Genomic DNA, 26,053 nt, shown 5'->3' on the forward strand with positions numbered 1-26,053 from the left:
TCATGACTGCCTGGACTCTGATTGAGGCTGGGGTGCGGGAGGGAGGCTGAACCCAAACCCCGTGAGTATTCTCTGGGTTGTTGTCCAAAACCTATAGTTTGTTCTGTACTTTTGCTGGGTTTATTCTCTTTCAGCTTCCTGCTTCCTCACCCCAACTCCAAGAACCATCTAAATGGGGTTTCAGATCCAAAGCAAACGGTTTGGAGGGGGGCCCTTCATAGCCAGAGTGGAGCTGCCCACCCTTCACAAAGGTCCATCTGTGAGATGGTGTAAAACACACAGGGCCGGATTCACAAGCCCCTTAGGCTCCAGGCCAGCAACAGCTTCATGCTTACTGCAGGCGGAGGTGGTAAAGTCTTCCAAAATACAACTGCTCTTTGGGAAACAGGTTGAGCAACCACGTCCACTGAAGCTCTCTGCCAGGGCTCTGATGGAGAGAGACTGACTTGATTCTCATAACTCGTGGCCCAACATGCTTCAAATTCACATGAAAATCTCAACCCTTTTCATTTCTTTCAGACTAAATTAGCTAGCACCCCTGTCAAGGTGTATTTGCTCATCTCCCTTCCAAGCTGCATGCTTGGTTTAGAAGCTGCTAATATCTTAGCTACTTTGAAAAAGAAAAGAAAACAAAATTAGGTCTCAGGGGTTCAGACTTTCCTACCAACCTACAAGACAATGAATAAAATGTTTGAGAATTTAAAAAATAGTAAGAGTTACCATGTACGTTGTGTTCCTGTGCCAGACATCCTGCCAAGCACATTACCTCAAAAGGGAGGTACTTATTATGTGCAGTAACACATCAGATTCTTCAGCTGTAAAGTGGGAAGGGATATCTCTGACCTGGAGCCAGGGACTTGGGTTCTATGCCAGGCTCAGGAGCTTCTGAGCTGTGTGACCTGGGGCAGGTCCCTTGACTTCACTGAGCTACAGTTCCTGTCTGGAGAGTTCCTGATCCTGTCAGACAGTTCCTTGTCTGGAGAGTGTGAGCTGCATGATGCCACCTTGCAGCAGCCCTTTGCTGACCTAACTGGGCTCTGGAGAGCACCCAGTGAAGTGGATGACAAAAAGGCACGACAAAGATCAAGCAACCAAGAAATTGAACTCAATTTCCTGAATTGAGGTCAGCACAGTGAACTTTAGACAAGGAGTCTAGGAGGTTTGTGAGATCTATGCCTGCTCAGCCACTGATCTACTGTGTGGCTTTGGGGAGGTCACTTCCTCTCTTCTGGGTGTCAGTTTCCTCATCTATTGCACTGGAACCTAATGGTACTTAAGATCCCTTCAGGCTGTAAGAATGTGGGATTCTATCACAGAGCACCCTCCGTTAGACAGTGTATCTACCCCCAAGAACTGGCTGAAAAGTACCCCCTCCTCTGAGAAATCTCCTGTAATTCACCCTGTGGGTTATTCACTTGTTTCTTTCCTTCCCATTTTTACATGGTAGAGTGGTTTTCTGTTTCTGTGTCTGTCTTATCATCAGACTAGGAACCCAAGGCTGGTCTAATTCCTTTGATCACCTCGATCCCTGGTACCAAGCACAGATCCTGGTATAGAATAGACCTCTTATTAAGGTTCGTTGGATGATGGATGAATCATGGTATGCCTGAGGCTATAGGCGCCTGAGAATGGTAAACATTCATTCACCACACCCCACTTAGCCTGGCTGAAAAGTCCAGCCAAGCCCACCTGTCTGTTTCTCTCTAGCGACCTGCCTGTATGAGACGGTCCCGTGTGAGTACAGGGCTGCGGAGCTATGTCAAGCAGCCCCCTAGGATGTTGTTTAAGCTCTTTTCCTTTCTTGCTCACATAGACAACACTTGGTCTTGCCTCAAGATAAAGAATGACAATCTCCAGGCCCCAGGACATCCTAGGTCCTGTCTCTGTAATTCCCATTTCTTCTGCACAACATTGAAAGGGCAATGACTTCCTGGTGACTCTGGAGGCTGAGCCTGGGGTCAGGGCTGGAACTTTCCCTTGAGGGCCGTGGGAGAGATGAAAAATCAGCTTAGTATTTGTTTGAGTTTACTCAGCACTTTTTCCAGGTGGTGGTTTATGGTGTGAAAGTAAACAGCAGAAAGCATACTATTCACTGAGGTGTGAGCCAGGAGAGGGGCAGGCTGCTGGGGCCAAAGCCATGGTGTCTTCAGGCAGCAGAGAACATGGAGCCCATCAGGGACCAAGAGAAGAGGCAGGCTTTTCCCCACAATCAACTTCCAGACTTCACATCTTAGCTAAAACGTACTTCATTGCTTTGTTAAGTCACCTGGAGACAGTATGGACGAAAGACAGTAAGACTTGGAATCAGATGTGATTCCAGATCTCAGTTCTGCTAGCTCTACGACCTACTCAATAGCCGTAAGCTTCCTTTTCTTCCTCTGCAAAGTGGCGATGATGAGGGCAACCACTTCAGAGGCTTCTTCCTGCCTTATACATAGTAGGTATTGATAAATTCATACTAATTCATGTATTCTTCTAATAATATCCACACATGTCTACTATACGCCAGAGACTGTACCTGGTGCTAGAAATACAGAGGTCAATAAGATATAATCTCTGCCCACCAAGAGATCACAGTCCAGATAAAGCACAAACTAATACTGGCATTCAAAAGATTATCCAAATAACCTACAGCTATGACTCATGCCTGCACCTTTTTGCTATGTACAATGAATTAAAGAACACGGAACTAAGGATCAGACAGGTCTGATCTACCCATGGCTTTGCCACTTACTGGCTGGGCAATCTGCAAGCTGCCAATTATGCAATTCATTGAACCTTGCTTTCCATTTCTGTAAAATGGGGTTAATAATTCCCACTTCACCAGTTTCAAAGGGTTGGTGTTAGATCAAATGAGGTAATATGTGGGAAAGCCACTTTTTGTTTAACTAGTGCTCACATCAAGTTTTACAGTTTGCAAAGCACTCTTCATGGACAATTTCTCATTGAACTACAACAACAAGGCTGTGAGAATGCCTGGCTATTATCCTTCTTAGTGGTGTGGATACTGAGGCCAGATAGTATGAGGACATTCTACAAGGGCATGTGATCCTCTAGTGTCTTTCATTGTTTTGACAACCCTTGGAACAGTACTTCAAGGCAAGCATTTTACAGATAAGGAAACGAAGCCTCAGAACAGGCAAGGAATGCAGACCTGTCATGGGTGGGCTTCCGCTTGCGGGAAACTTGCAGCTTTTCCAGCAGATCCCCACCTCCTGCCACTTCTGGCCCTGCTTATCCTTTGTTATATCCAAGTCGGACCCTGATATATGTGAGATGAAATGAGATCCTCTACACAGAGTTTCCCAGGCACTTAGTCTTACCCTTCCCATCTGGAGACTATGGCTCTGTCCATCCAAACACTCCACTTCCTTGCCAGTTTACACTAGACATGCTCTCCTGGCATGAAGTTAAAGTGGCCTGGTGACTGGGCACCCCTCCACCAGCCCTTTACAAGCTGGGTTGTGAGCTCTTACACGTTCTAATGGAAGGGGCCTGAGCAGGGCGACCTCGATGTTTATGGGGTGCTAACTGACGGTAACACAGCCTGGGAGCGCTCGGGTTCTCTGCAGATAGGCCCATCTGACTGAGTGGAGAGACCCACAGACTCAAGATGAGAGTAGAAACCTGTGATGCTACTTTATCATTTGGCCTCAAGTCATGGTCCCTATAGTTTCTTTTTTTCAAATACCTTGAAACAAAAGGAACTGTTTTATTTTTCCTTCTCAGATTCTGCTTTGACATTAAAGCAGATATAATTTGACAGTTCATATGTCTTTTACATAACATAAGCGGTCCTTTGTGAAATGTGGGTTATGGCTCCTCTCCTAGGCACAGGTTCCCGTATGTAAAATGGGAATGACATCAACTACTATACTTTGGAGGATTGCTGTAGGAATTACTTTCATTTGGTTGATTTCTTGGATGCTCCCTGTGTGCAAGTCCCACAGTGGGCACTGGAGATCCCATGGTGATTATGACAGGCATGAATTTTTTCCTGACCTCAAAGAGTTTACATTCTAGCATGGCAGACAGATATAACCTAAATCAATTTAGCATGAATGAAAGTATAGCTTCTAACATAGTGCCTGGCACATATTCAAGATATAAAGACACACATTTTTATAAGAAAGGAAATGAAATGTAGTGGCAAGTACACTAGACTAAACTTAGAAGATCAGATGTGAATTCTGACTTTCACAACATACCCAATAACAAGGGAGGGTTTGAGAAATGCTAGTTGGCTTTCACATGACCAACATCAGAGCTTTCTGAATTAATGTTGGAGGGCTGGGGACTGGGAGGAATCTTTTGAAGTACCAGAAGTACACAGCCATAGGGCAGACTTGGGTTCAGATTCTGACTCCCCAATTTCCTAGCTGTGGGTCCTTGGGGAACTTAATCTCTTTGAGACATAATTCTTTACCCCTAAAATGAGGAGAGTAATAATGGTCCCCCTCTAGGATGAGTGGTGACAACTGAAGGAAATAGTTTATATTAAAAGCTGTGTGTACACTACGCTGTGTATATGACTGATGAGGACCTAAGATGATTCCATCAGCACAGCTCCAAGTCACCCAGCAGAGGAACGTGTTCCTGAAGAATGAAACATTTGCTTTTCTAGTAGTAGTCTCAAACTTTGGGGCTACTAGTAGAAAAGCATGTTCTTCCTCTGGTCACCTAGCATGGCATCATCAGCCAAGAGTAACAAAACCAAGGTAGAAACCATTTGTATTTGTAGCCTGGACTTCCTCTCAAAATCAGGGGAAAATCTCCAACTGTCCTAAAATTCCTATTCCAAGCTTACAGAGTTCTTGACTGAACTGTACAGGCCCTTGGAGATGAACCTAGCCACACGTGAGCTCTTCCCCTATAGAAAGTCAAACCCATAGCACCACACTTTCCCTACCCCACCTCTTCCCTGCCTCACCCGTGCACTGTCTTCTCTCTAGATTGGAAGCCCACCTGATGGGAAGGTCCAATGTGGTTCCTTGGCACTAGTACCAGGTGTGGCCCAGCATGGCTTTCAACAAATGTTTGCTAAAAGAATAGATGAATGAAAAAAGCTTCAATGGAAGAGGTGTATGTCAGTTGATGTGACTCTATCTCAGTGCCATGTTGTATACAAGTTATTTTGTTAAATATATTCACGTAGAGGCTCAGTGTCCTTTGTGCCTAAGCTTCTTAGAAACTCATTTTCTCCAATCTCTGTGTGTGAACTCTGTAATTTAAAACAATGCCTTGGTCCTTACACCCACAGACACATCTTCTTCACGCTAATGCCCAAGTCACACCTGTTCTCTTTCTATGATGTGGAAGGGGGTGAACACACGAAGAAGAGGCAAAAGGGTAGGGAAAAGGCTCTCGGTTAATTAAAGCCAAAAAATGTATATGTACAGGAAAAGCTGCCCCAGGCTCCTCTCATTAGATGTTAATCCCCGTGCAAGCCCAGATGAAGCCTGGGACCTATTGCAGCTACGTTTTAATTTGTCTGGACTTACTTTACAATCCTGTTCATTAAAATAGCTAGTAGGGGAATCTGTGCCTTTCTCCTAAAGGGAGAGATTTATGCATAATTTTCCCGTAAAATTTCTTCTACTTGGAAAGATGCTCAAAATTGATACAAGTAAGGGGTAGAAGGGCCCCCACCCAAAGATCTGCACACCTTCCTGCTAAGCAAGGAACAGGTGCAAATGAAGCTATTTCTAAAATTCCAGTCATGTAGAAACAGAGTCTTGGCCCCCTGGGACCTCCTGGGAAGTCCTTTCATAAGTCTGCATTTAGCACTAGAAGAGATAAGTACAATTGTTCCATTTTGCTGAGGACCTGAGATTCCAAGAGTGAACTTAAGAAATTTTAAAAAGAGGGTTAATTTTAAATGATTCCTGCCATGATTTTTTGTTTTATCACTGGCTCATCTGAGTTACTGCATAACTGGGGGAGTTTATCGGAAATTCTGGCATACTTAGAGTCCAATAGTCAGCATTTGAGGCAAAAATAAGAAAATGAAGTACCTTCAATGTTCCAGAACTGTAACCATTGTTGTTGGAACACAAATATTAACTCATTAAATTCTCACAATAGTCCTGCAAGGATGCTTTCACTCCCATATCATAGTTGAGGAAACAGCTTGAGCTAGAAATGAAAGGTGACTGTGATTCACATGCTTTTTGGCCTATGAGTTGTGGAATCAGGTTTAGACAATACCTCAGATGCCATATGAGTGTATCCCCGGATTGCTAATTACATCTTAGATCATAGTCCCACCTAGACTCTAAGATCTCTGGAATCAGTGTTTGAGTTTCCTTTCTCACCTCAACCCAGTGCTGACTGTATTAAGCACTTTTCCTTTTGTTTGTCTGTTTATCTGTCTGTTCATCCTCCATCCATCTGTCTGCTCATCCATCAGCCCAACTATCTGTCCGTCCACCCAAATGTGTAATCACCTAACCAGCTGTGTGTCACCAGGTCATCTAAGTGTCCCAACTATTTCATGTTTATGTGCTGGAAAGCATCAGGGAAAGAAGGGGTTGAAGATACTGGAGGGAGCAAGGGGATGCTCAACTGAGGTGCCTTTCAACAGGTAGAGAGGACTGTTTCTGAAGTACAATCAGAGGGATGGGCATAGTGGGTACTTCCCCTCTGGGTAGAGGCATCAGAGAGTCATGTGGGACACAGGCTGTATGGGGAGCAGGCAGGATAATGGGGCAGCACTGAGCTACTGGCCTCAGCGTTCTCAGTGAGGTAGGAGACAGGAACCTCCCTGGAGCACGGTGCTGGTGAATAGATGTGGACGTTTGAAAGAGCCCCTTTGGCGAATGAGAGCGAGAACTCACAAAGTACAAGAACTGCAGCTGGGAGGGCCCAGGAGAGGCTAAAGATCATGAGCATGATGTGATTTGGCTTAGTGGCATTCAGAAGCCCAGCTGTGAGATCAGAAATGGTGAATGGTTAAAATGATCCTGGGTTTTGCAAGGTGGATGTGGAATAAAGGCACAGAGAACAGGGGAGCTGTGAGTGAAGGTCCAGGGGAAGAGCAGAAAATGAAGAAGGAGATCAAGCCAGGAGAGAGCTGGCACTGGGCAGGAAGTGGCCTGGTTCTGGCCAGGAGATTTCCTTTAGGTGGACTAGAGTCAAGGGAGAAAAAGGGAAAACTAGAGGAGCAGGCTTTATGGTCAGAAGAGAATTCTCTAGACGGGAAAACTAGGGCCTATCTAGGCAGTACCTTATCCTGTGCCACACAGTGACGTGCATGTCAGTACTTGAGTAGGAACTTGCTGGCTGCCTTGGGAGACAGTCAATGTAAGGGTGCAGCTGGACAAGTAGCTGCCAGAGGGTGGTCGCTGCACTCTTTGGCCCTCTTCTGTGCTTCTGCCTGTGCCATTTCCATAGTCTGGGCTCCTTTACCGTGATCTTCACGTGTTCAAATCTAAATGTGCTTTGAGTTCTGGCTCCAGTGCCACCACCTCCTTGAAGTCCCCTCCCGGCCGCTGGAAGGAGTTTCACCTTCTGTCTTCCCAAAGCACTTTTATGTGGATCTTCCTTTCTCAGGGTTATTAGTCTACCTGAGTTGTCTAGAGAGCCCTGCCATCATCAAATTAATCTCTGCATTCCCCTGTGAGTCTTACACAGGAAACATGTCTTCTGACTGTATCTGTATTGCCAGAATCCAGTGGTAGAGGACAGAGTACTCCACGTAACTGTTCAAGATTCTGTGATTTTTCACAGAGCAGAGGCTTGGAATCAGGTAACTGCCTGCTCTGCTACTTCCTAGCTATGTGAAACAAATACTGCATCACTTTGAGCCTTATTTTTGTCATTTATAAAATGGTGATAATGATGTCTATCTACCAGAGTTTTGAAACAGATTTACAAATATACTGAGCATCTACTCTGTGCCAGATATGCCTAGGGGCTGAGGATACTAGATTATATGAAATTATTCATATCCACAAGAAACTCTAGTCTGCCTATGTGTGTAAATGAGCACAATGCCGGTCACCATGCCCAGCACACAGTAGGCTAATTAAAAGTTAACTTTTTCTCCCGCAGACCAGATCTCCCTATATTTTGTACAAATTAGCATTCTGAAAGTATGGCACCCACGCTGTCTCCCTCCCTCCCTCACTAAGTTGGACAGATGGCTTTTAGTCTCAGTGCAGGTTTCAGGAAGAAGCCAGAAGGGGAAGAAGGTACAGGAAAGGAACCTCTGACTTCCTTACAGTAATTAGTCTCCTTTCGACACTGAGGCCAAACCGAAGCTACTCTCCTGTGCTTTTCAACTTCCCTCCCCATCACCCGAGAGTCAGAGCTGCTTCAAGCCATGGCTCTGTTCCACGGATTGAGATGGCAGAAAGTTAATGAGCCTTGGAAACCACACGGCCTTTCACCTCATTCAAGGAGCTTGGAGAGCTTTCAAACCAAGCAGAAAAGTGGATTCCAGTATGTGGGTGCAGAGCAGGTCTCCACATCTATTCCCCCAGGACTAGATTTTCAAGTCTTTACAAAGCACCTACCACAGGAAGCAGTAAGCCACTGCTACTCCTCTTAATTGGAGAGTATCTGGCTTTCTGATTAGAGGAGTTCAAACCTAGCTTGGAGGAGGCCTCCAAATAGGAGCTGACTTTGCAGAAGGATAACAAGTCAGGAAAGAACTAGTGAGCAAGGAAGCCAAATAATGTGACTTGGATGTGTATTTTCGGCCAGGACTGGAACACAACCAGACCCCCACTAAAAGGTCCCAGCTGGGTGAAACGAAGAGACAGCTGATGTCACACTCTCTTCCCAACAATCTCTGACCCTAATAACCTTTTGTAAAAGGCTCATTTCTCCACTCAGTTGTAAGCTCATCTATCTAACTCTTTCCTGGACACTTCCACCTGGCTGTCCCCCAGGAACCTCCAACTGTACGCTGACAATAGAGTAGGTTTCTAAAACCAAACCTGACCTTGTCACACCTCCACCTGAAACTTCTCAGTGGCTCCCAAAGACAGAAAAAACCTAAACTCCTTCAAGATTATTCATGCTGGCTTCCCTCACCTTTTCCCCCTCTTACTACTGCCACAAACATCCTAAGCTAAGCCACTTCAAGCTACTCATCTTTCCTAGAAAATGTCCTGATCTCCCATCTTAGTATATGTTGCAAATCTTTGACTTCTACAATTGGCTGCTGCAAGTTGCTTGCCTCTTCCTTTTATCACTACCTACTCGTATCTAACCTCCAACACCACCTTAAATTCCACTTCCTCCAAGAAGCTTCCCTGACCATCGGTTGAGAGCAATTACTCTTTTTCTGAAACCCTTGTAGTAATATTAGTACACCAAAGTCATGATCCAATTTACATGGTTCCTCTGGCAGTGTTACTAAATGAAGTGCTATCCAAAACCTGATACCTGATTTACCGGCAGTTTTGGCACAAACCTTGGTAATAACCAATGGCAGAGTTGTGCAGGGGATAAACACGGGCTCTGAAGCCAGAGAAACCTGGAAGTGAATCATCGTTTTCTCAGAGTGTCTTTGAGCAAGTCACCCGAGTTCTCCGGACCCTGGTTTCCTGGGAGTAACACCATCTGCAATGTCAGAGGTTAATGTATTTGCTGTTTGAATAAATAATGAAGCACATACATGAAGGAGCTCTGTAAAATAAAAAATTTCCATTGAAAGAACAGGTTTTTTTAGATTACAAGTTATAATAACAGCAGTTTGACTCAGGAAGACAACTAGAGATTTTGTACAAGATATCAGCTTGGGTATCCAAATAAAAACTTCATTCTGAAGCCCAATTTCAGGAGGGCTTATATTTGCATACTGAAGAGATCCAATTCTGACAGAGAACGTTCCAGGGCTGTCAGGGGAAATTCTACTAAATCACAAATCTGCCAGCTCTTGGTTTATCAACCTTTAACTCTGGCAGTATTTAGCAGCGTGCTTGTCTGGGCCCAATTTTCCAGTCTTTGATTAAATGTTAGGAACTGACCATCTCATTGTGTCTAAACCTCCACACTACCTCCCAGGCAACTGGTAGGCTCTTCCATGCCTCCCTCTGACACTTCCCTTCCTCTCTATGCCAGTGTCAATCTCCTCGATATTTATTATTCTGAACTTTGATTTTAGGCTATCACTCGCTGTTGGAAAGGGGTACAGGAAATGTCAAGTTTCAATGGCTATTATTCCTCCGGAGAAATTCTAACCTTGAGTTTCCCCTCCTATAACATACCTATACAGAAATAGCCTAGCTTGATTGTTTCCTTTTGATGTTTAATTGGATGTCGGTGCTGTGCTTTCTGGACTGAGAAGCTAATGCTTCTCAGAGAAGGAACAATTCCGGGTACACAAATGAGACTTGTAACAGTGGAGAATGCTCAATGCTGAATCTAATTTTCTCTCCCATCCATGAACATAAGACAATTTCTCTGGCATTAAAGCATCTCACTCAGTCTTTCTGTCATTAATAAGAATTAAATTCTGTTCCCTCAAATTTAAATGTAATTATATTTTGCCTCGTAAATAAAATTGAATTTAGCTCTAATGCAACTGCTATGTTTAGAGCTTTAATTATTTTAACCTGGTTGCTACTTTAAGCTTATTTTTGTGAAAGCATTGAGTTTATTTTGCTGTCAATTGTGACTTCATTTGATAACAGGGCTTTTCAGCACCATATCCGTCTAGTTGTTACTGTTACTATTTATGCTTTGTGATTCTCTTTCCCTTTGGGAAGGGAGGAGATTAATAGAGACTAAACTGAAAGCTTAGAGGATTTGAGTGTGAATTCTGGACGGTCCCGCTCCGTTAAGGTAGAATCTAGGCCAGATTGAGTTGAGAGAGCCAAAGAGAGAGACCTGATGTGGAGTCTGAAAAGGAAACCTTCAATGTTCATTGACAATTATTTTAAGCCAAGATTTTTGGCGCGGCATTCAGCGGGCTCCGAGGTTTGGATCCTGCCTACCTCTGGCCTTCTTTTCTGCCACCCACCCCTGCAGCTCCTATCTCCAGCCGGAATGAGGTGTGACTGTCTAGCCAACCATGCATGCTCTCTACTTGTGCACATGCTGTTCCCTTGGCCTGCGCTGCCCTCTCCTCCTTGGCCACCAGGGGGCCTCCCTTCAGTCCCCTTTTAGGGTCTGACTCACAAGTCTCTGGCTAGTGACAACCTTCTCCGGTTCCTCTCCCATCCCATTACTGGCCTAGTTCACTGCTTCTGCTTTTGTGCTCCCAAACCCTACCATACACACATCCATCAGAGCTCCGCTCATGCTGAATAATTAGGCGTCTCATTTCCTGACCAGGCTGTGGGGCTGTCTGATCCTCAGTGCCTAAAACAGTGAATGCCCAGCACACAGGAGAGGCTGGAAAGATTCAGTGAATGAATGCAGTGAATGTGTCAGTGTGGGAGCAGGTATGGAGCTATTGTGGGGTGCTCTCTCTGAGGAGGTTGTGCTCTTCTCTGGAATGGACCTCAGAAAGCTCGTCATGCTGAGAGGAGGCTGACCCTAACTCCCTTGTGCTGTGGGCCACTGACCTAGTTGTTTGGGGATAAATGTGTCAGCTTTTATCTGACTCTTCAACTAGATAATGATCTAGATAATGACTCTTCATCTAGTGTCAATGACCAGTGTTGGGGACTGGGGAAAGGGGATGGTAGAGACTCAGAAACTGCAAGGAAACTGCGCCTCTGAGAGAGCAAGCGAGTTGTTTAAGGTTACACAGATTCATATCCAGGCCTTCTGGCTCCAAACCGTCATTGTATAAACTGTCCTAAGAATTAAATTTGTTAGAGTCTAAGGACTGTTTAGATAATTTAAATCTAATCATGCATTCTAAAACTATATACAACTACTTCATTTATTGACTGCTTACTGAATGCAGCCACTATATACATGTTAAATCTGATTTGGAAAACAACCCTGCAAGGCAGGTGTCATTAGCCATAGTCTATGCTTAAGCTGAGTCTTGAAAATCTAGCCTGGTCCTACTCCAAATTTCATGCAATTCTTGCTGACTGCACATGTTACCTCCAAACCTATGCCACTGAATCTCTAAAACATCTCCACCTGTTATTCCATGAAATTCAATTGCAATCAAATGATAAGAATCATAAACCCACAGCATGAGCATTTTACAGGCAAAATCTCTGCCATGTACTGCTTCTGTGAGCCAGCAACCCTAAGGAATAAAATATAGTGAGAGGGCCCTCTCAAATAAAAGTCATTTATGGGAGACAAGACTAGAGAGCTCATATAGCAGTGGAAATGAGGAATAAATTTATAAGGCTGAGGAGAGAGGCTATGGGGGTGAGGGTGGGGAAGGAAGACCTGAGGGAGAACTAACAGGGGCAAATGATGAGTCTAAGGGATGGCTTTTGAAACGGTACAATGGAAAATGCCACAAAGTCTAAAATCTTTAGAAGCCATTAAGCTCTGGCTGGGCGCGGTGGCTCACGCCTGTAATCCCAGCACTTTGGGAGGCCGAGGTGGGCGGATCACAAGGTCAGGAGATCGAGACCATCCTGGCTAACACAGTGAAACCCCGTTTCTACTAAAAAATACAAAAAAATAGCCAGGCATGGTGGCGGGTGCCTGTAGATCCAGCTACTCGGGAGGCTGAGGCAGGAGAATGGCGTGAACCCGGGAGGAGGAGCTTGCAGTGAGCTGAGATCATGCCACTGCACTCCAGCCTGGGCGACAGGGCAAGACTCCGTCTCAAAAAAAAAAAATAAATAAAAAAAAAAAAAAGAAGCCATTAAGCTCTGAAAGAAAGGCGAGCCTTTCCAATTCTAAGGACCATCTCAAAGAGATTAAATTCTTTCCCTTTTCTGAGACAGCTCTGAGCCAAGAGGGTGAAAAGCCAACTAAAGCATTCGGAAGGGGAGATGGGAGGAGTCGTTCTGCTCAGCAGTGCTGCTGAGTGTACCCCCTTTACGCAAAAGTTGATGAGGCATCCAGCCCAGCAGGCCTGCTCCCTGGGGAAGATGGCTTGAAGGAGGTGAAATGATGCCAGCTCTTGTCCAGGAGGCCTTCTGGCTGGCTGGCACTGCACAAGAAACTAACATGATCTAGGTCTGGGAAGTGACAGACAAGGAGTGCAGAGATTTGGTGTTAGCCCAGCATACTGTGTGGGGAGTGGGAGGGAAGGGGTTTGTGTGGAGGCGGGGAGGAGGTGGAGCCCTGAAAGAAGCGATGAGGTTCTCTGTCGGGTAGTGTGCTGGTATCTTCCTGGACAGAGCTTTCGGCTGCAGCCCCTCTCTTCCCTGTGTTCCCAGTGGGCTTTTTTTCTTTCTTTGACTATTCACTGGTTAAGTCATTCATGCAATAATCACCGACAACCTAATGCATGTTTGGCCCTATGCTAGGGATACTGATAGGCCTTGACCTCACAGAGTTCACAGCTTGGTGAGAGAGAGAAAGAAAGAAAGAGAGAGAGAGAGAGAGAGAGAGAGAGAGAGAGAGAGAGAGAGATTAGAATACATTGGTCAATATAACATAGTGTTTAGGAGAGACCTTGGAGCCAGATCTGGTTTGAATCTGGACTCCGCCACTTATTAATCGGGTGAGGGTTGGGGGAAAAGGGATGCCGGTATGTAATTTAATCTTTCTGAGCTTCAGTTTCCTCATCTGGAAATGGTAATACTAGTAATACTTCCTTCCCAGGGTTCTTATGAACCTTAACTAAGATAAGGTTGTAAAGGACTTAGTTCAGTGCCTGGTACATGCTAAATATAAGAAATGGATGGCTCTTTGTTACTCTATCCTGTGGCTTGTCAGAAAGAAAGATAAGACTGGTGACACGAACACCTCTTTGGATACAAAGGGGGCATGAGGCAAGAGCTGAGGACTTGGGAACAAAGGGCCTGGATTTAATTCAGACTGCCACTGGTAAGCTGAGTCACTTAGGGCCGGTCATTCCCCCTCTCCAACTCTTTTCTATCTGTTTAACAGCAACAGCAGTAGCCACCTCCCCACCATCACTACCACCACCATGATCAGGATCATCTTCCCAAATGACTCAGGAAGTGAAGTCCCACTGGGGTCTATGTCCTATGCTCTTCTGGGCCATAAGAATCTGTTCCAACAGTTATGTCGTGTGGTTTATCAGGAGGGAAGACCACATGCATGAGGCTGGATTGAAAGAGGAATTTCTGAGATGAGACTGGAAGCCAAGTTGCCAGGAAGCCAGGGAACTGAGTAAACACTTGTATAAAATCTGACTTCACTGTTTCCACAAACCTAACCAACGTGCTGGGGAACTTGTCAGCTCACATTTCAATACAGGGCTGGTTGTTGAGTGCAGGGCATGTTGATTTAAGCTGCTTTCATTAAATCCTGTTCTTGGTGCCAAACAGCAAGACACTCATCTCAGGGAATAGTCAGTGTTCCCTCCTGGGAGGCAGCAGGCAGCAGGGGCCCATCTCTGCCAACCCAGGAACCCAGAACCAATGCTGATGGTGCAAGGATCACTTGGGATTTGTCCTTTGGCCTCCAGCTCCTGATGGGAGGGACTGGGCAGTGTCTGTGCCAGCCCTGCCATGCCAGGCAACAAGCAGCATAAGCCAGATGACTAGAGCTACCACTTGTCCAGGGTGTGAGCTGTGCCAGATACTACGAGAACCACTTTGCCCATATTTCCTCACCTAATCCTCACAATGATTCTATAAAGTAATTTTACCTAAGGGAAAATTAAGGGTTAGAGGGTTAAGCCACATGCTGAAGCCATTCAACGAGTGGGGAGCAACTCTTCCCCCAAAAAGCCCAGTGTCTGTGCTGTGCCCTGTAGTTAACTCCCTAAACAGAAAGATAGTTTCTTGGCTGTAGTGAATCCAGGCAAAGAGGCATTCCTTGCTTGGCTTCACTGCAAAAACTCAGTAGTTTTAAAACAGCTTTCACTCAGTGAAAGTGCCCTTGGAAGAGAGGTGGTAGAAAGACATTAAGTGCTTATTCTATGACAGACACTGTTCTACGCGCATAGAAAAATGACGTACTTTAATGATTACATAACCCGCTGAGGTAGGTACTATTACTATCTCCATTTTTCAGATGAGGAAACTGAAGTCAAGAGAAGTGAAGTTTCTTGCCAAGGTCACACGGTGAACATGCGGCAGAAGCAGGCTGGAACCCAGGCCAGCAGTTCCTGCACGGCAGGGGCTGAGGAGAGAGAACAGTCATACCGCCCTCATTCTCCTTCAAACCAGTTTCCAGAGGCAAAGTGACAGCTGAGGAGGAACGTGGCCTGTGGGGAGTGCTGGGAGGCAGGCTGCCCCAGCGCGGGGCCAGGCCCTGACTCCCAGTTTCCTCCCTCACCAGCATAGCTCATGCAAGTCACGGCCACTCCTCTAGCCTCATCACAGGAACGGGGGCAATACCGTACCTGTCATCCCAACCTCACAGGGCTGCTGATGCGCAGGGTGTGTGTTGCTGTGTGAAACATCTTAGTGTGCTGTGGGACACTCAACAAACACCAATTGTTTTTACTATTACAATACTTTTAAAGCTGCCTTTTAAATTCCTGGCCTTGTGGCAATCATGGGACCCTTCTAGTCATTTATAGGCTAGAGATTTAAACACTAGAATCTATATTTCTGAAAGGGATTTCATCTTACGTCTTATTATCAAATGTCTTTGTTAATATCAAGTGCTCTACAATGAGTGTTTTAATCATCATCATAACAAAGCTAACAGGTACTGAGCTCATATAATGGCCAAATCTTTTTTTCTTTCTTTTTTTTTTTTGAGACGGAGTCTCACTCTGTTGCCCAGGCTGGAGTGTAGTGGCACGATCTTGGCTCACTGCAACCTCTGCCATCCGGGTTCAACCAATTCTCCTGCCTTAGCCTCCCGAGTAGCTGGGACTACAGGTGCCTGTCATTGCGCCTGGCTAATTTTTGTAGTTTTAGTGGAGACGGGGTTTCACCATCTTGGCCAGGCTGGTCTTAAACTCCTGACGTCACGATCCACTTGCCTCGGCCTCCCAAAGTGCTGGGATCATAGGCATGAGTCACCGTGCCCAGTCTTTCATTTTCTTAAATAATTCTCACTATAACTCCAGAAGGTAGGTACTATCATTATCTCCACTTTATAGCTTCAAAGGGTAAAGTAACTTGCCCAGAATTATAATTAGTAAGTAGCAGGGCCAAGATTTGAACCCAGATCTGTCTGACTTAGGGACTTTCCTCATCACATGGTTCTCTCTTGCCTTTGCACATGAGGACACATATGTGTTTGATACCAGTTATGGGGAGTGGTATAGCCAGGACTGAGGAAAAGGAGATCTCATAATTCTATTCAAAGTCCCTTCTAATAGTTCTGTTGTTTCTGTTTACCGAGCTAACTAAAGAATACTTAGTAATCTCATCCAAAGTTATACCTACCTCCTCAGATGCTGTGGGGTTTCATCAGGGATTAACAGTGCAAGACGCAGTTATATACCTATCATAAATTAGCTTTGTGGCCACATAACCAACAATGCAAGCCAGCATAGCTTTAAGAGGACCATTTACTATACCGCTATAAACAGAGCTATATAAAAAGAATTATTCCTAAGACCCTGCACATCTGTGCTTACAATCATGTCTTTCCACGGGCTTTGCAAACAAGGATAAAAGTCCAATTTAGATTGTGTATTGAACATCAATTCTCTATTCAACAGGGAAAGGTAATTCAAAGTATCCCAAAGGCATGAATGCTGCATGGATCTCATTTCTGCCAAAGGTCTCAACCATCTTTCTTGGTCACAGCCAGAACTGTCAATACACAGCATAATGATCTAATCTGAGCCTCACTTTGTTTAAACGGCGTGGAGTGCAGAGGAAAATGATTTTGAGTAAAAAAGCATAACTGGAGATGCTATCACTTTTTAGCTTTTTGTCCCTAGGCAGGATCACTTAAAATTTTTCCAAGCCTTAGTTTCTTTCTCAGTTTACTTCTCTTCATTTTGTTGCTGTTGTTCCCCTCCCCTTGCCCAGAATGCACACTCTACAAAGGCAGGGATTCTTTGGTCTCTTCATCCTCTCTGACTGGAAGAGTACCTGGTATACTGTAGGTGCTCAGTAAGTATTCACTGGTTAAAGTATTATGTAAATTGGTAAAACATGGATAACTGACACCTTTCTTGTAGGGTTTTTGCACAGATTGAACAAGAGATTAGATGTGACCATAACCCGCTATACACCAGTACTGTGCTAGGTGACTCATGTATGTTCCCATGTAATCCTCACATTGAAAGAACCTGTAAATCATAGTGTTTTCAAACAGAAGGGTGCCGACATAATTATCCTTTGTACCTTACATGTACAAACCCTGTGATGAACCAAATGCCACAATCAAGAACACTTTCAATCATGTGTTCATGCATTCATTCATCGCTATTTATTGAGCAGGTGCTGTGGGTCAGGCCATGCTGAGTCCTGGGGCTGCAAAGGTGAACAAGGCATGTTTGCTACCCTCACGGAGCTTGGTGACTAACAGAGCATTTGGCTAGAAGGGCAGGTGGGGGCCAGATCCCAAAGAGCCCTAAACACTACACTGAGTTTGGACTTCATTCTGAGAAATGGGTGAAACCAAAGGGTTTGATGGCTGGGACATGCATCCTATAAAGCCCACCCCGACAGAGCTTACCTAGGAACACTTTCCCTATGGCCTTGCCTCCAGGGATAATGTCTTAGCATGAGATGAGATTTCAGTGAAACACATCTATAATTATAAGTTCCATTGTTAAGGGGTAGTTTGGAATCTCAGGGCCACTACTATGGAAGGAATGATATAAGGATGTAATTTTTGAATCCTCTCTTTAAGAGTAGAGGTGTTGAAGGCTAGAGTTCAGAGAAAGAAGAAAAGCACTCAGAGGCATGGGGAATGCATTGCTACGTGATTGGGAACAGTTACGTCTCTGATCAGGACTGAATGGTGACCATGTCACTGTGGAAATCCCCTGCCTCTACCCATGCTTCTTTTCCCCATCCTCCCCACCCCACCCCTCATTCCTCCCAACCCCACTCCTCCTCCACCCACCCTTCCTCCCCCTGCATTTACCAATAGAACAGTCGTGTCCAGTCCAGCTTGGGTCACAGCTGCAAAGCCCGGTGTCCGGGAGGAAGGTTCCGTGACCTGAACATTGGTCTAAGCATGTGGCCCTGGGGGTCTCGCAGTTGGTGCCTCCCCATCCCACAGAGCAGTGGCATTCGCCTCTCACGCAGACACCCCGGCCTGAACATGTGGGGTCCATGCAGTCCACTGTGAGATGGAGGAAGGAGAACATAGGTAAGCATCTGACCAGCAAAGGTGAGGCTTCTTTAAGCAAACTACTTAGCTTTGTGACCAAGGGGCTTCACACATTCTGGTAGAAGGATGCATAGGCCACTTAGTAAGTTGAGAGCAGTACTGTGGCAAATAGCAGACCTGGCTTCTCAACTCCACCCAGGTAGAAATCCCTATCTCTTCATTTGTGGGGAGGACACAGTAAGAAACGTGCCTCAAGCATTAGCATAGCACTTTATGTCTACTAGACTCTGTTTCATTCACTTCTGAATCTCCACCTCCTAGAACAGTGCCTAGCATACAGGAGGTGTTTAATAAATCTTCATAGAACAAACTTTTATTATCACTTCATAACGCGGGCTTATTTATGTGAGCATGATACTAAAATAGATTCCTTAATTTAAATGAGAATTTATTTTGAAATTTAATTCCATTAGATTTTATCATCTTCCCCAAATTCTTGAGATTGATATGAACTTCACTTTCCTGGCCAGGTATGGTGACTCACACCTGTAATCCAGCACTTTGGGAGGCTGGGGTGGGAGGATTGCTTGAGGCCAGGGGTTTGAGACCAGCCTGGGCAACACAGTGAGATCCTGTCTTTACAAAAAAATAAAAAAATTAAAAAAAATTAGCTAGACATGGTGGCACATGCCTGTAGTCCCAGCAACTTGGGAGACTGAGGCAGGAATATTGCTTGAGCCCAGGAGGTCGAGGCTGCAATGAGCTATGATTGTGCCACTGCACTCCAGCCTGGGCAGTGGAACAAGACTCTGTCTCTAAAAAACAAACAAGCAAAACGATAATAAAAAACTTCACTTTCTTGAGGGCAACACTTCAATATGCGCTGACTTTGCGCAGCTTCTCCTCATGTGATAGGTGAGTCACATAGTGGTGGCTCACAGCCAGACAGCCCTTTAGTGTTCCCAGGGCCCAGGGTCAAAGTGGTCTTAAGAGACCAACAGAGAAAGAGGGAAAAGAGAGATACATTGTGGGTTATCTGCTCTGTGCTTTCACTCTAAGCACTTTATATACACTATCAGATTCAGTTATCTCAGTAACCCAGTGAGATACAGATGAGAAAACTGAGGCTCTGAGAGGTAAATAATTTATGCCAGATCACACAGCTAGACTCTGCCAGAGAGGAATTCTTTTCTTGATTTCTAAAATTGTGGTAAAATACACATAACTTAAATTTTACCACCTTAGCCACTGTTAAGTGTACAAGTCAGTGGTATTAAGGACGTGGATACTAATGGGCAACCATCACCACTGTCTCCAGAACTCTTTTTATCTTACAAAACTGAAACTCTGCGTCCATTAAACAACTTCCCATTTCTCCTTTCCCTTAGCCCTCGACAACCACCACTCTATTTTCTATCTCTATGAATTTGACTACCCTAGGTACTTAATGTAAGTGGAATCATCCAGTATTCATCTTTTTGTGATGGCTTATTTCACTTGGCATAATGCCCTCAAGGTTCACTCATGTTGTGGTATGGCCAGAACTTCCTTCCTTTTTAAGGCTGAATAATATTCCATTATATGTTCATACCTCATTTTGTTTGTCCATTCATATGTCAATAGAAATTCAGGTTGCTTCCACCTTTTGGCTATTGTAAATAGGTTGCTATGAACACGAGTGTACAGATATCTCTTTGGGACTCTGCTTTCAATTCATTTGAGTATATGCCCAGAAATGAAATTGCTGGACCATATGGTAAATTCTATTTTTGATTTTTTGAGGAACCATCACGCTGTTTTCCATAGTGGTTCTACCATTTTACATTCCCACCAGCAGTGCACAAGGGTTCCAATTACTCCACATCCAGAGAAGAATCTGAAGTTCTGTCTGATCTTGAGGCCAATATTTCTATCAGGGGTTGATTTTCCCTAATCAAAACTGTAGTTACGGGGCTACAACAACATTAACAGAGACCTCTGATCTTCTGCAAAGCACTGCATGGAAAAGGAGAAGAGTACTGAGAATTAACTGAAGTGGCTCCAGTTCATATGGAAAGTGCAATAGGTGGCAGAGAGACGACAGGATTGGTAAAGGAGGTCGATTCATGTTTTTTCACTACCAAAAAGTTGTCAAGTCTGTCTTTCTCTTTAGGGAGGTAGGGATTCTATTCATTTTGTAATTGTGAGGGGACGGTGGTATCCTGGGGAGGAGGGGCAATATGAAGCTGTTGGAGAAAGGGTGCTAATGGCACTGTGATGAGCATGGTCAGGTCCCTCCTAATAGGAACTCACGAGGGAGCCCTAAGCTGCAGAAGAAAAAGCTCTCCATTTGGCCTCTAAGGACCTAGGTTCAAGGGTCAAGGGACAAAATGTACTGGTTCTAGGTCCATGGTCCAATTACATAACTGCTCTGCGCTTCCCATCTATAAAGCAGGTATGGTAAAGATACTGACTACTGACTTCTCAGGTTGCTACGAGGAGCAAATGACGTTATGATTTCAAAGGACTGTCTAAACTTTTGCAAAGAAGTTATCTTCCCATCCTATCAGGACATTCAGTAGCATAGCTTGGGGCAAACTGTGGTCAGAGCTCATTTATAATTCAGACATCCTTTAAATGTATTTATTAATTATATTTTATAACCCAGTATATTTGATTTTTACATAAAAGACTGGGAAACCCAGGCCGGGTATGTAAGAGTCACAGACACAAATGGGCAAAAACTTTATAAGTGGCAATATTCTGGGAACATTTATTTTGAGAACTAGCTTATTAAGAAAGTTATTTTGCTATTTAGGGTCTTAAAGGTGTTCAACCTAATAACCTAAATGATAAATAAGATGATCAGAGTTCAGGAGTGATTATTTGGTAATAACACAGTAATGATCACAATAACAATTAGCATTAATTTATTCTCTCTTCTGTGCCATATTTTGCTATTAAGCATTTTATAGACATTATCTCGTTTAATCCTAACAATGTAAGTATGAGGTAGCTACTTTTATTATGTTCATTTGACAGATGAGGAAACAGAAAGCACAGAGAGGTTAAATAACTTGCCCAAGATCACACAGTAGTATGGCAAATGGAAGGATTTAAATTTGAATCACCCTTTCCTGGTTAGGCCTCTTGCCATTTCCCCTTACAATCTTACTGGTTCAGAAATAAATGCATGCATATATACTTATATAAACACAAAAAATGTCTTAAAAATAGAAATCAAAACAAGAAAAGAAATAGAGCAATGTGGAGGATTAATGAAGTCAAATGAAGGCAAAGAATCTCTTCTCCTGCAGTCTCTGGACTCCATTCAAAAATGGTTAGAGCATGACCTGTTGGAATTCCTGATAATTAAAAATAATACATGTAATAATAGCAATAAATTCTCATGACTTGCCTCAGATCTTGGAACCTCAGAAGGATTATTCTGGCCCATTAGGCTTCTATGACAATCCCCTAGACCCAGAGAGTTTTCCAATTTGACAGGAAACAACTCAGCAATTCCTATCCTGAGGCCAATAAAGGTATTTCCTTTTCTGTAAGTTCCTGAACCTCAACTTTGGGTTGAAACTGTCTCTGAGAATCCCAGGGCACGCTTGAGGTCGAACCTATAAATCTCCATCATTAGCGAGCAGGCTGGGAGGGTGCCAAGTTCAGCAAGAGGCTCTGGGTGGCACAGGCCTATGCTTCCTTAGATGTAATGAGTCTCAGGAAAGACCCAGGAACCAGCAAAGTGAATCCTACACTCCCAGCAAATGGTCCAGGCAGAGAACAAAGATCAGAAGGAAGTGATGAGAGGCTACCTCCAGACAATTAATCTGTGCTTCTGAAGGTCAACTGGGCCAAGTGATTGTGGAGCGGGAGGGAAGTTTTAAGGAAGACTGCATCTCAGGAGGGACGGCAGCTCCCGGAAATCAGGCTGAATCAGTGGAGGTTCCTGCTGGGGAAGGGTAGACATCGTCCCTGTGCTCTACTGATCCTACAGGGCCAGTATCTATGCCACAATCATGCTCTGCCAAAGAGGTGGTAGGTAGACTCTGCCTCTGCCTTTGTATTCTGGAGCCTCTGGGGTGGTGATTAAAGCTGACTTCTTCCCATCACACTGGGACAGCTTCAGGAACAACAGTGATTTCCCAAGGAGCTGTGTGCAAAGTTGGGAGAAGCGGCCAGCTTGGGGTGGAAGGGAGCTGTGATGAAGTAGTACGAGCAATGGTCAGGGAGGTGGACTGGCCTTTGTCTGGAAGACAGCCTAACTTAGTTTCCTCTTAGAGATGTGCCAAACAGTTCTTTTTTCCCCTTGCAGAGCTTGCCATTCAAGACAAAATTTCTGGCAGAAGCATAGCCCATTAACAAATGATGAGGCCTGCATGACCAGGCTGCAGACACAGGTCTTTCCCCCAAATCATGCCACGCTTCAGTGACCACACAAGCTATTAGACGCTCTGCAGGACCAAAAACACAGGGTCTCACTTTTCACTGTGAAAGGTCTAGGTTTTTTCTTTTCTGCTCCTCCCCCAACTCCTTCCCAGTGTCCTACTGGCTCCGTTCAAGCTTTAAAAAGTATGGGGCAATAAACTTCAGAAGAAGGAATGGGGAGAAAAAAAGTGAGCTTGTTAGCTGATGTTTTATAAACACAGTGAAACCCGTAGTACAGAGCAGAGGGAGGAGGGGAAGAGAATGGTCGAGGACAAAGGCCCCGAGAAAACCCTGTTATAAACACAAGGACAACGCAATGAAGCTTCCCGAGAGAAACAGAAATAATAATGGGAATCAGTACCAGATGGCCCTCCTCAGAAAAGAAAGCAGGAGTGAGAACATTTCTTTTCAAACAGATAATGTAAATCAAAGTTCCCAAACATTTTTTTCTCTCTTATAAATAACGCTGCAGCTCTGGGGCGCTGTGCGATGCCAGATCATCTGGGAAAGGACAACTGCCTTCTCCTGGCCCACACAACATGGGTGGGATTGGAGGCAGCTCACAGTTTCAAGAGGAATCTCCTCTTTATTTCTCTTTCCTTCTCAGGGTCTTCACCTCAAGTGACTCAAATAAAAAGGGACAGCAGATGAAGGTCACCATTCTCTGGCTAAGAAGGCCCAGTTCCTTTGTTCCAGGGGTTGGCGTTCCTTCTCTGTCAGACAGCCCAAAGTAATCCCCATCAAAGTTAACAGGTCTGAATCAGGACTTCCAGCCACGCTTGAGGTTTATATACAGCTTGTCTCAGAGAGGCGATGCTTTTCAGACACTAATCTCTTCTTGTTCCCCACTCTTTGAAAATGGGCCTGTTAACATTCTGTTTTATTTTTAGAGCAAATGATGCCTGGGAGGGGCTCTCTGTTAAGCAGTAAATGGTTTAGAAGATCGGCTCTCCTTGGAGCCTCTTCCACCCACTGGGGAAGGTGCCAGGGTGCTAGATGGCAGAGAATGGGAGGTAATGACAGGCGCACAGCGTCATCCATCCGTTTCAAACGGGAAATTCCAACCATTTCAAAAGACCTTGGATGAAGTGACTGGGGCGAAACAGGAAATGTGCTTCAATTGTCCCCAGAATAATACTAATAACATAAGAGCTCACATTTATGGAGCGTTTACTATGTGTCAGACACTGAGCTAAGTGCTTTACATGGGTCATTTAATTCAATCTTCACAATGGCCCTCAGAGGAAGGCATTCCCATTTTATAGACAAGGGAACTGAGGCTAGTTAGTGGCAGGGCCAGGATGCAAACCTATATCTGATTCCAGAGTGTGCACTTTTAACAGCTACTTTACATTGCTTGCGAACAAGGCTCTTCCTCTCAGCTGGAAACACCATGCAGTCAAGAAGGAAGAGTCCTGGATTTGAAGTGAGACCTGGGCTGAATCCCAGTTCTGCCATTAGTCAGTTCTATGACCCTGGGCAAATCGCTGCCCCTCCCTGGGCCTCAGTTTCTTCATTTGTGAAATAGAAATTTTCATTTATTTCACCTGGTCGGATTTTCTAGTAAAGAACAGATGTTAATGTTAAATCAACAGTTCACTTTTCTAGCCTCAATCTACACAACCATATATTTATTTTATAAAGGAGAGAGGCATGCTCATGGGCACTGCAGAGCCATACACATGAACACACACACACACACACACACACACACACACACACGAGTGTGGTGAAAGAGGGCAGAGTTTGGAGGCTTATAATAGAATCACACTTCAGAAATGGAGATTAAAAATGAGCAGATGAGCCTAGAGGGGAGTGAAAAGAACTTGGACTACGGAGCCAGAACGACTGGGCTCAAACCCAGCTCTGCCATCTACTAGCCATGTGTCCTTGGGCAAGTTATTCAACCCTCTGAGTCTCAGAATCCCCAACTATAAAGTAGAGATGACTACTCCTCCCTAATTAAGGTTCAAATTACATGACACGAGGCTTCTAGCACAGCCTTGTATATGGTAAGTGCTCGACACATGACGCTTCTCCCCTTCACTGACCAGGACTCCGATGTGTTTGACTTCTTCCTTTAGATGAGTTATTGTCGCTGGCGGGTGGGCTCCTGGCTTGGGGAGATGGGGTCACAGAATGGCTCAGGAGGCTTCCCTTGCTCCCTGGTCACCCTCTTGGCACTATGTGCCAGCCTCTATTTCAGTTGGCTGGAGCTGCCAACTGCAAGTCTTACCTTCCTCACAGCTCTCGCCCTTGTAGCCAGGATTGCAGATGCAGGTGCCCATGATGCAGGTGCCATGGTTGCTGCAGGCCACATCAATACACTGGTTGGTGGGCACATCACACTCGGCGCCTTTCCAGCCACTGTGGCACAGGCATCTGCCCTTCATGTACTGGCCATTTCCGCTACAGAGCACGGGGCAGGAAGCTGGGGAGATAGCACCGGAAGTCTGGCATGAATCAATGTCCAGCACACCCCAACTGCCTTTGTCCCTTCCTCCTCTTGTCCTGCCTGACTTGACCAGTAGCCTCAATTATGTTGCCACAAACACCCATGTGTGCCCATCTGTCTTCTTCTCTTGCTTTATTTCTTTCCATTTTAAACACATCTAGATTTGTAGGTGATGGTGCACAGTGCAGGGCCTGGCAGGGTAGGTATCCACTTAACCCCATCCCCTTCATATTGCTGATGGGGTACAGTGGCTGCCGGGAACCTCAGACAGGAAGCTTCAGTCTGTTACTCCATCTTACTGGAAAAGCCAGTGGCTGGGCCTCCTGCCTGCCCTGAATCCCTCCTCCAGCGCTCTCCTCTAATAACACTCCACTTGCACTTCCCCACACCTCATCTGCAGCGCCACTTACTGTCCTCTTTAACCCAGCAAATCTCAGCTTCCCTTGCCTTTCAGGCCTCCACTCCAGCCCCATACACCACTGTCCCCTTAAGAGGAGAGCAGAGCCCAACTTGGCTCTTTAAAGTATTATCTTTTCATTCTGCCTCTTAGCGTAAAGGGTTTTGTGATCTTCTCTATGAAGGATACTATATAAAAATAAATTATACTGCATTGTGCTATAAGTACTTACCAGTCTTATCAAGATCCAATAAGGCTTTTTTACACATGACTCTTAACTTTAAGTGCATACGGGACGAGACGGTAATTCTTGTCAGAAGGAATGACTCATCTCTCTCTGTACCACGTTTCCCTGGCCCCCACCTGGCTTCTTTCCTTTTGAAACCACTCAGCAGGTAATCACTGTGTTTCCTTGGGGCTGCTAGCTTTGCTGCCTCAAACTGAGTCTATCTCACATCAGGAAGAATAAACAGACTCTCATGGCATAGTACTTGAAGGGTGTAGTTCACGCAGCCTGGAAAACCATCTCTGTCTTCTACTTACGAACAATTTCTCAAGCCTCAGGGCTCGGGTGT

General features: G+C 44.9%; 1 protein-coding gene across 17 annotated transcripts in view; it reads right to left on the reverse strand.

Moving 5' to 3' along the window:
• The window catches only part of TENM4 (teneurin transmembrane protein 4), a 3,083,677-nt gene that overhangs the window by 126,438 nt on the left and 2,931,186 nt on the right, over nucleotides 1-26,053 (reverse strand). For all 17 annotated transcript variants that reach the window (XM_073019796.1, XM_073019792.1, XM_073019798.1 and 14 more), the window contains 2 exons: nucleotides 24,863-25,057; nucleotides 18,022-18,222 (listed from right to left, as the gene is read on the reverse strand). In XM_073019796.1, the coding sequence (XP_072875897.1) occupies nucleotides 18,022-18,222; nucleotides 24,863-25,057 (396 nt within the window). The remainder of the gene's footprint in view (nucleotides 1-18,021; nucleotides 18,223-24,862; nucleotides 25,058-26,053) is intronic.

Source organism: Chlorocebus sabaeus, chromosome 1 (assembly GCF_047675955.1).
Source record: "Chlorocebus sabaeus isolate Y175 chromosome 1, mChlSab1.0.hap1, whole genome shotgun sequence".
Taxonomy (NCBI): Eukaryota; Metazoa; Chordata; class Mammalia; order Primates; family Cercopithecidae; genus Chlorocebus; species Chlorocebus sabaeus.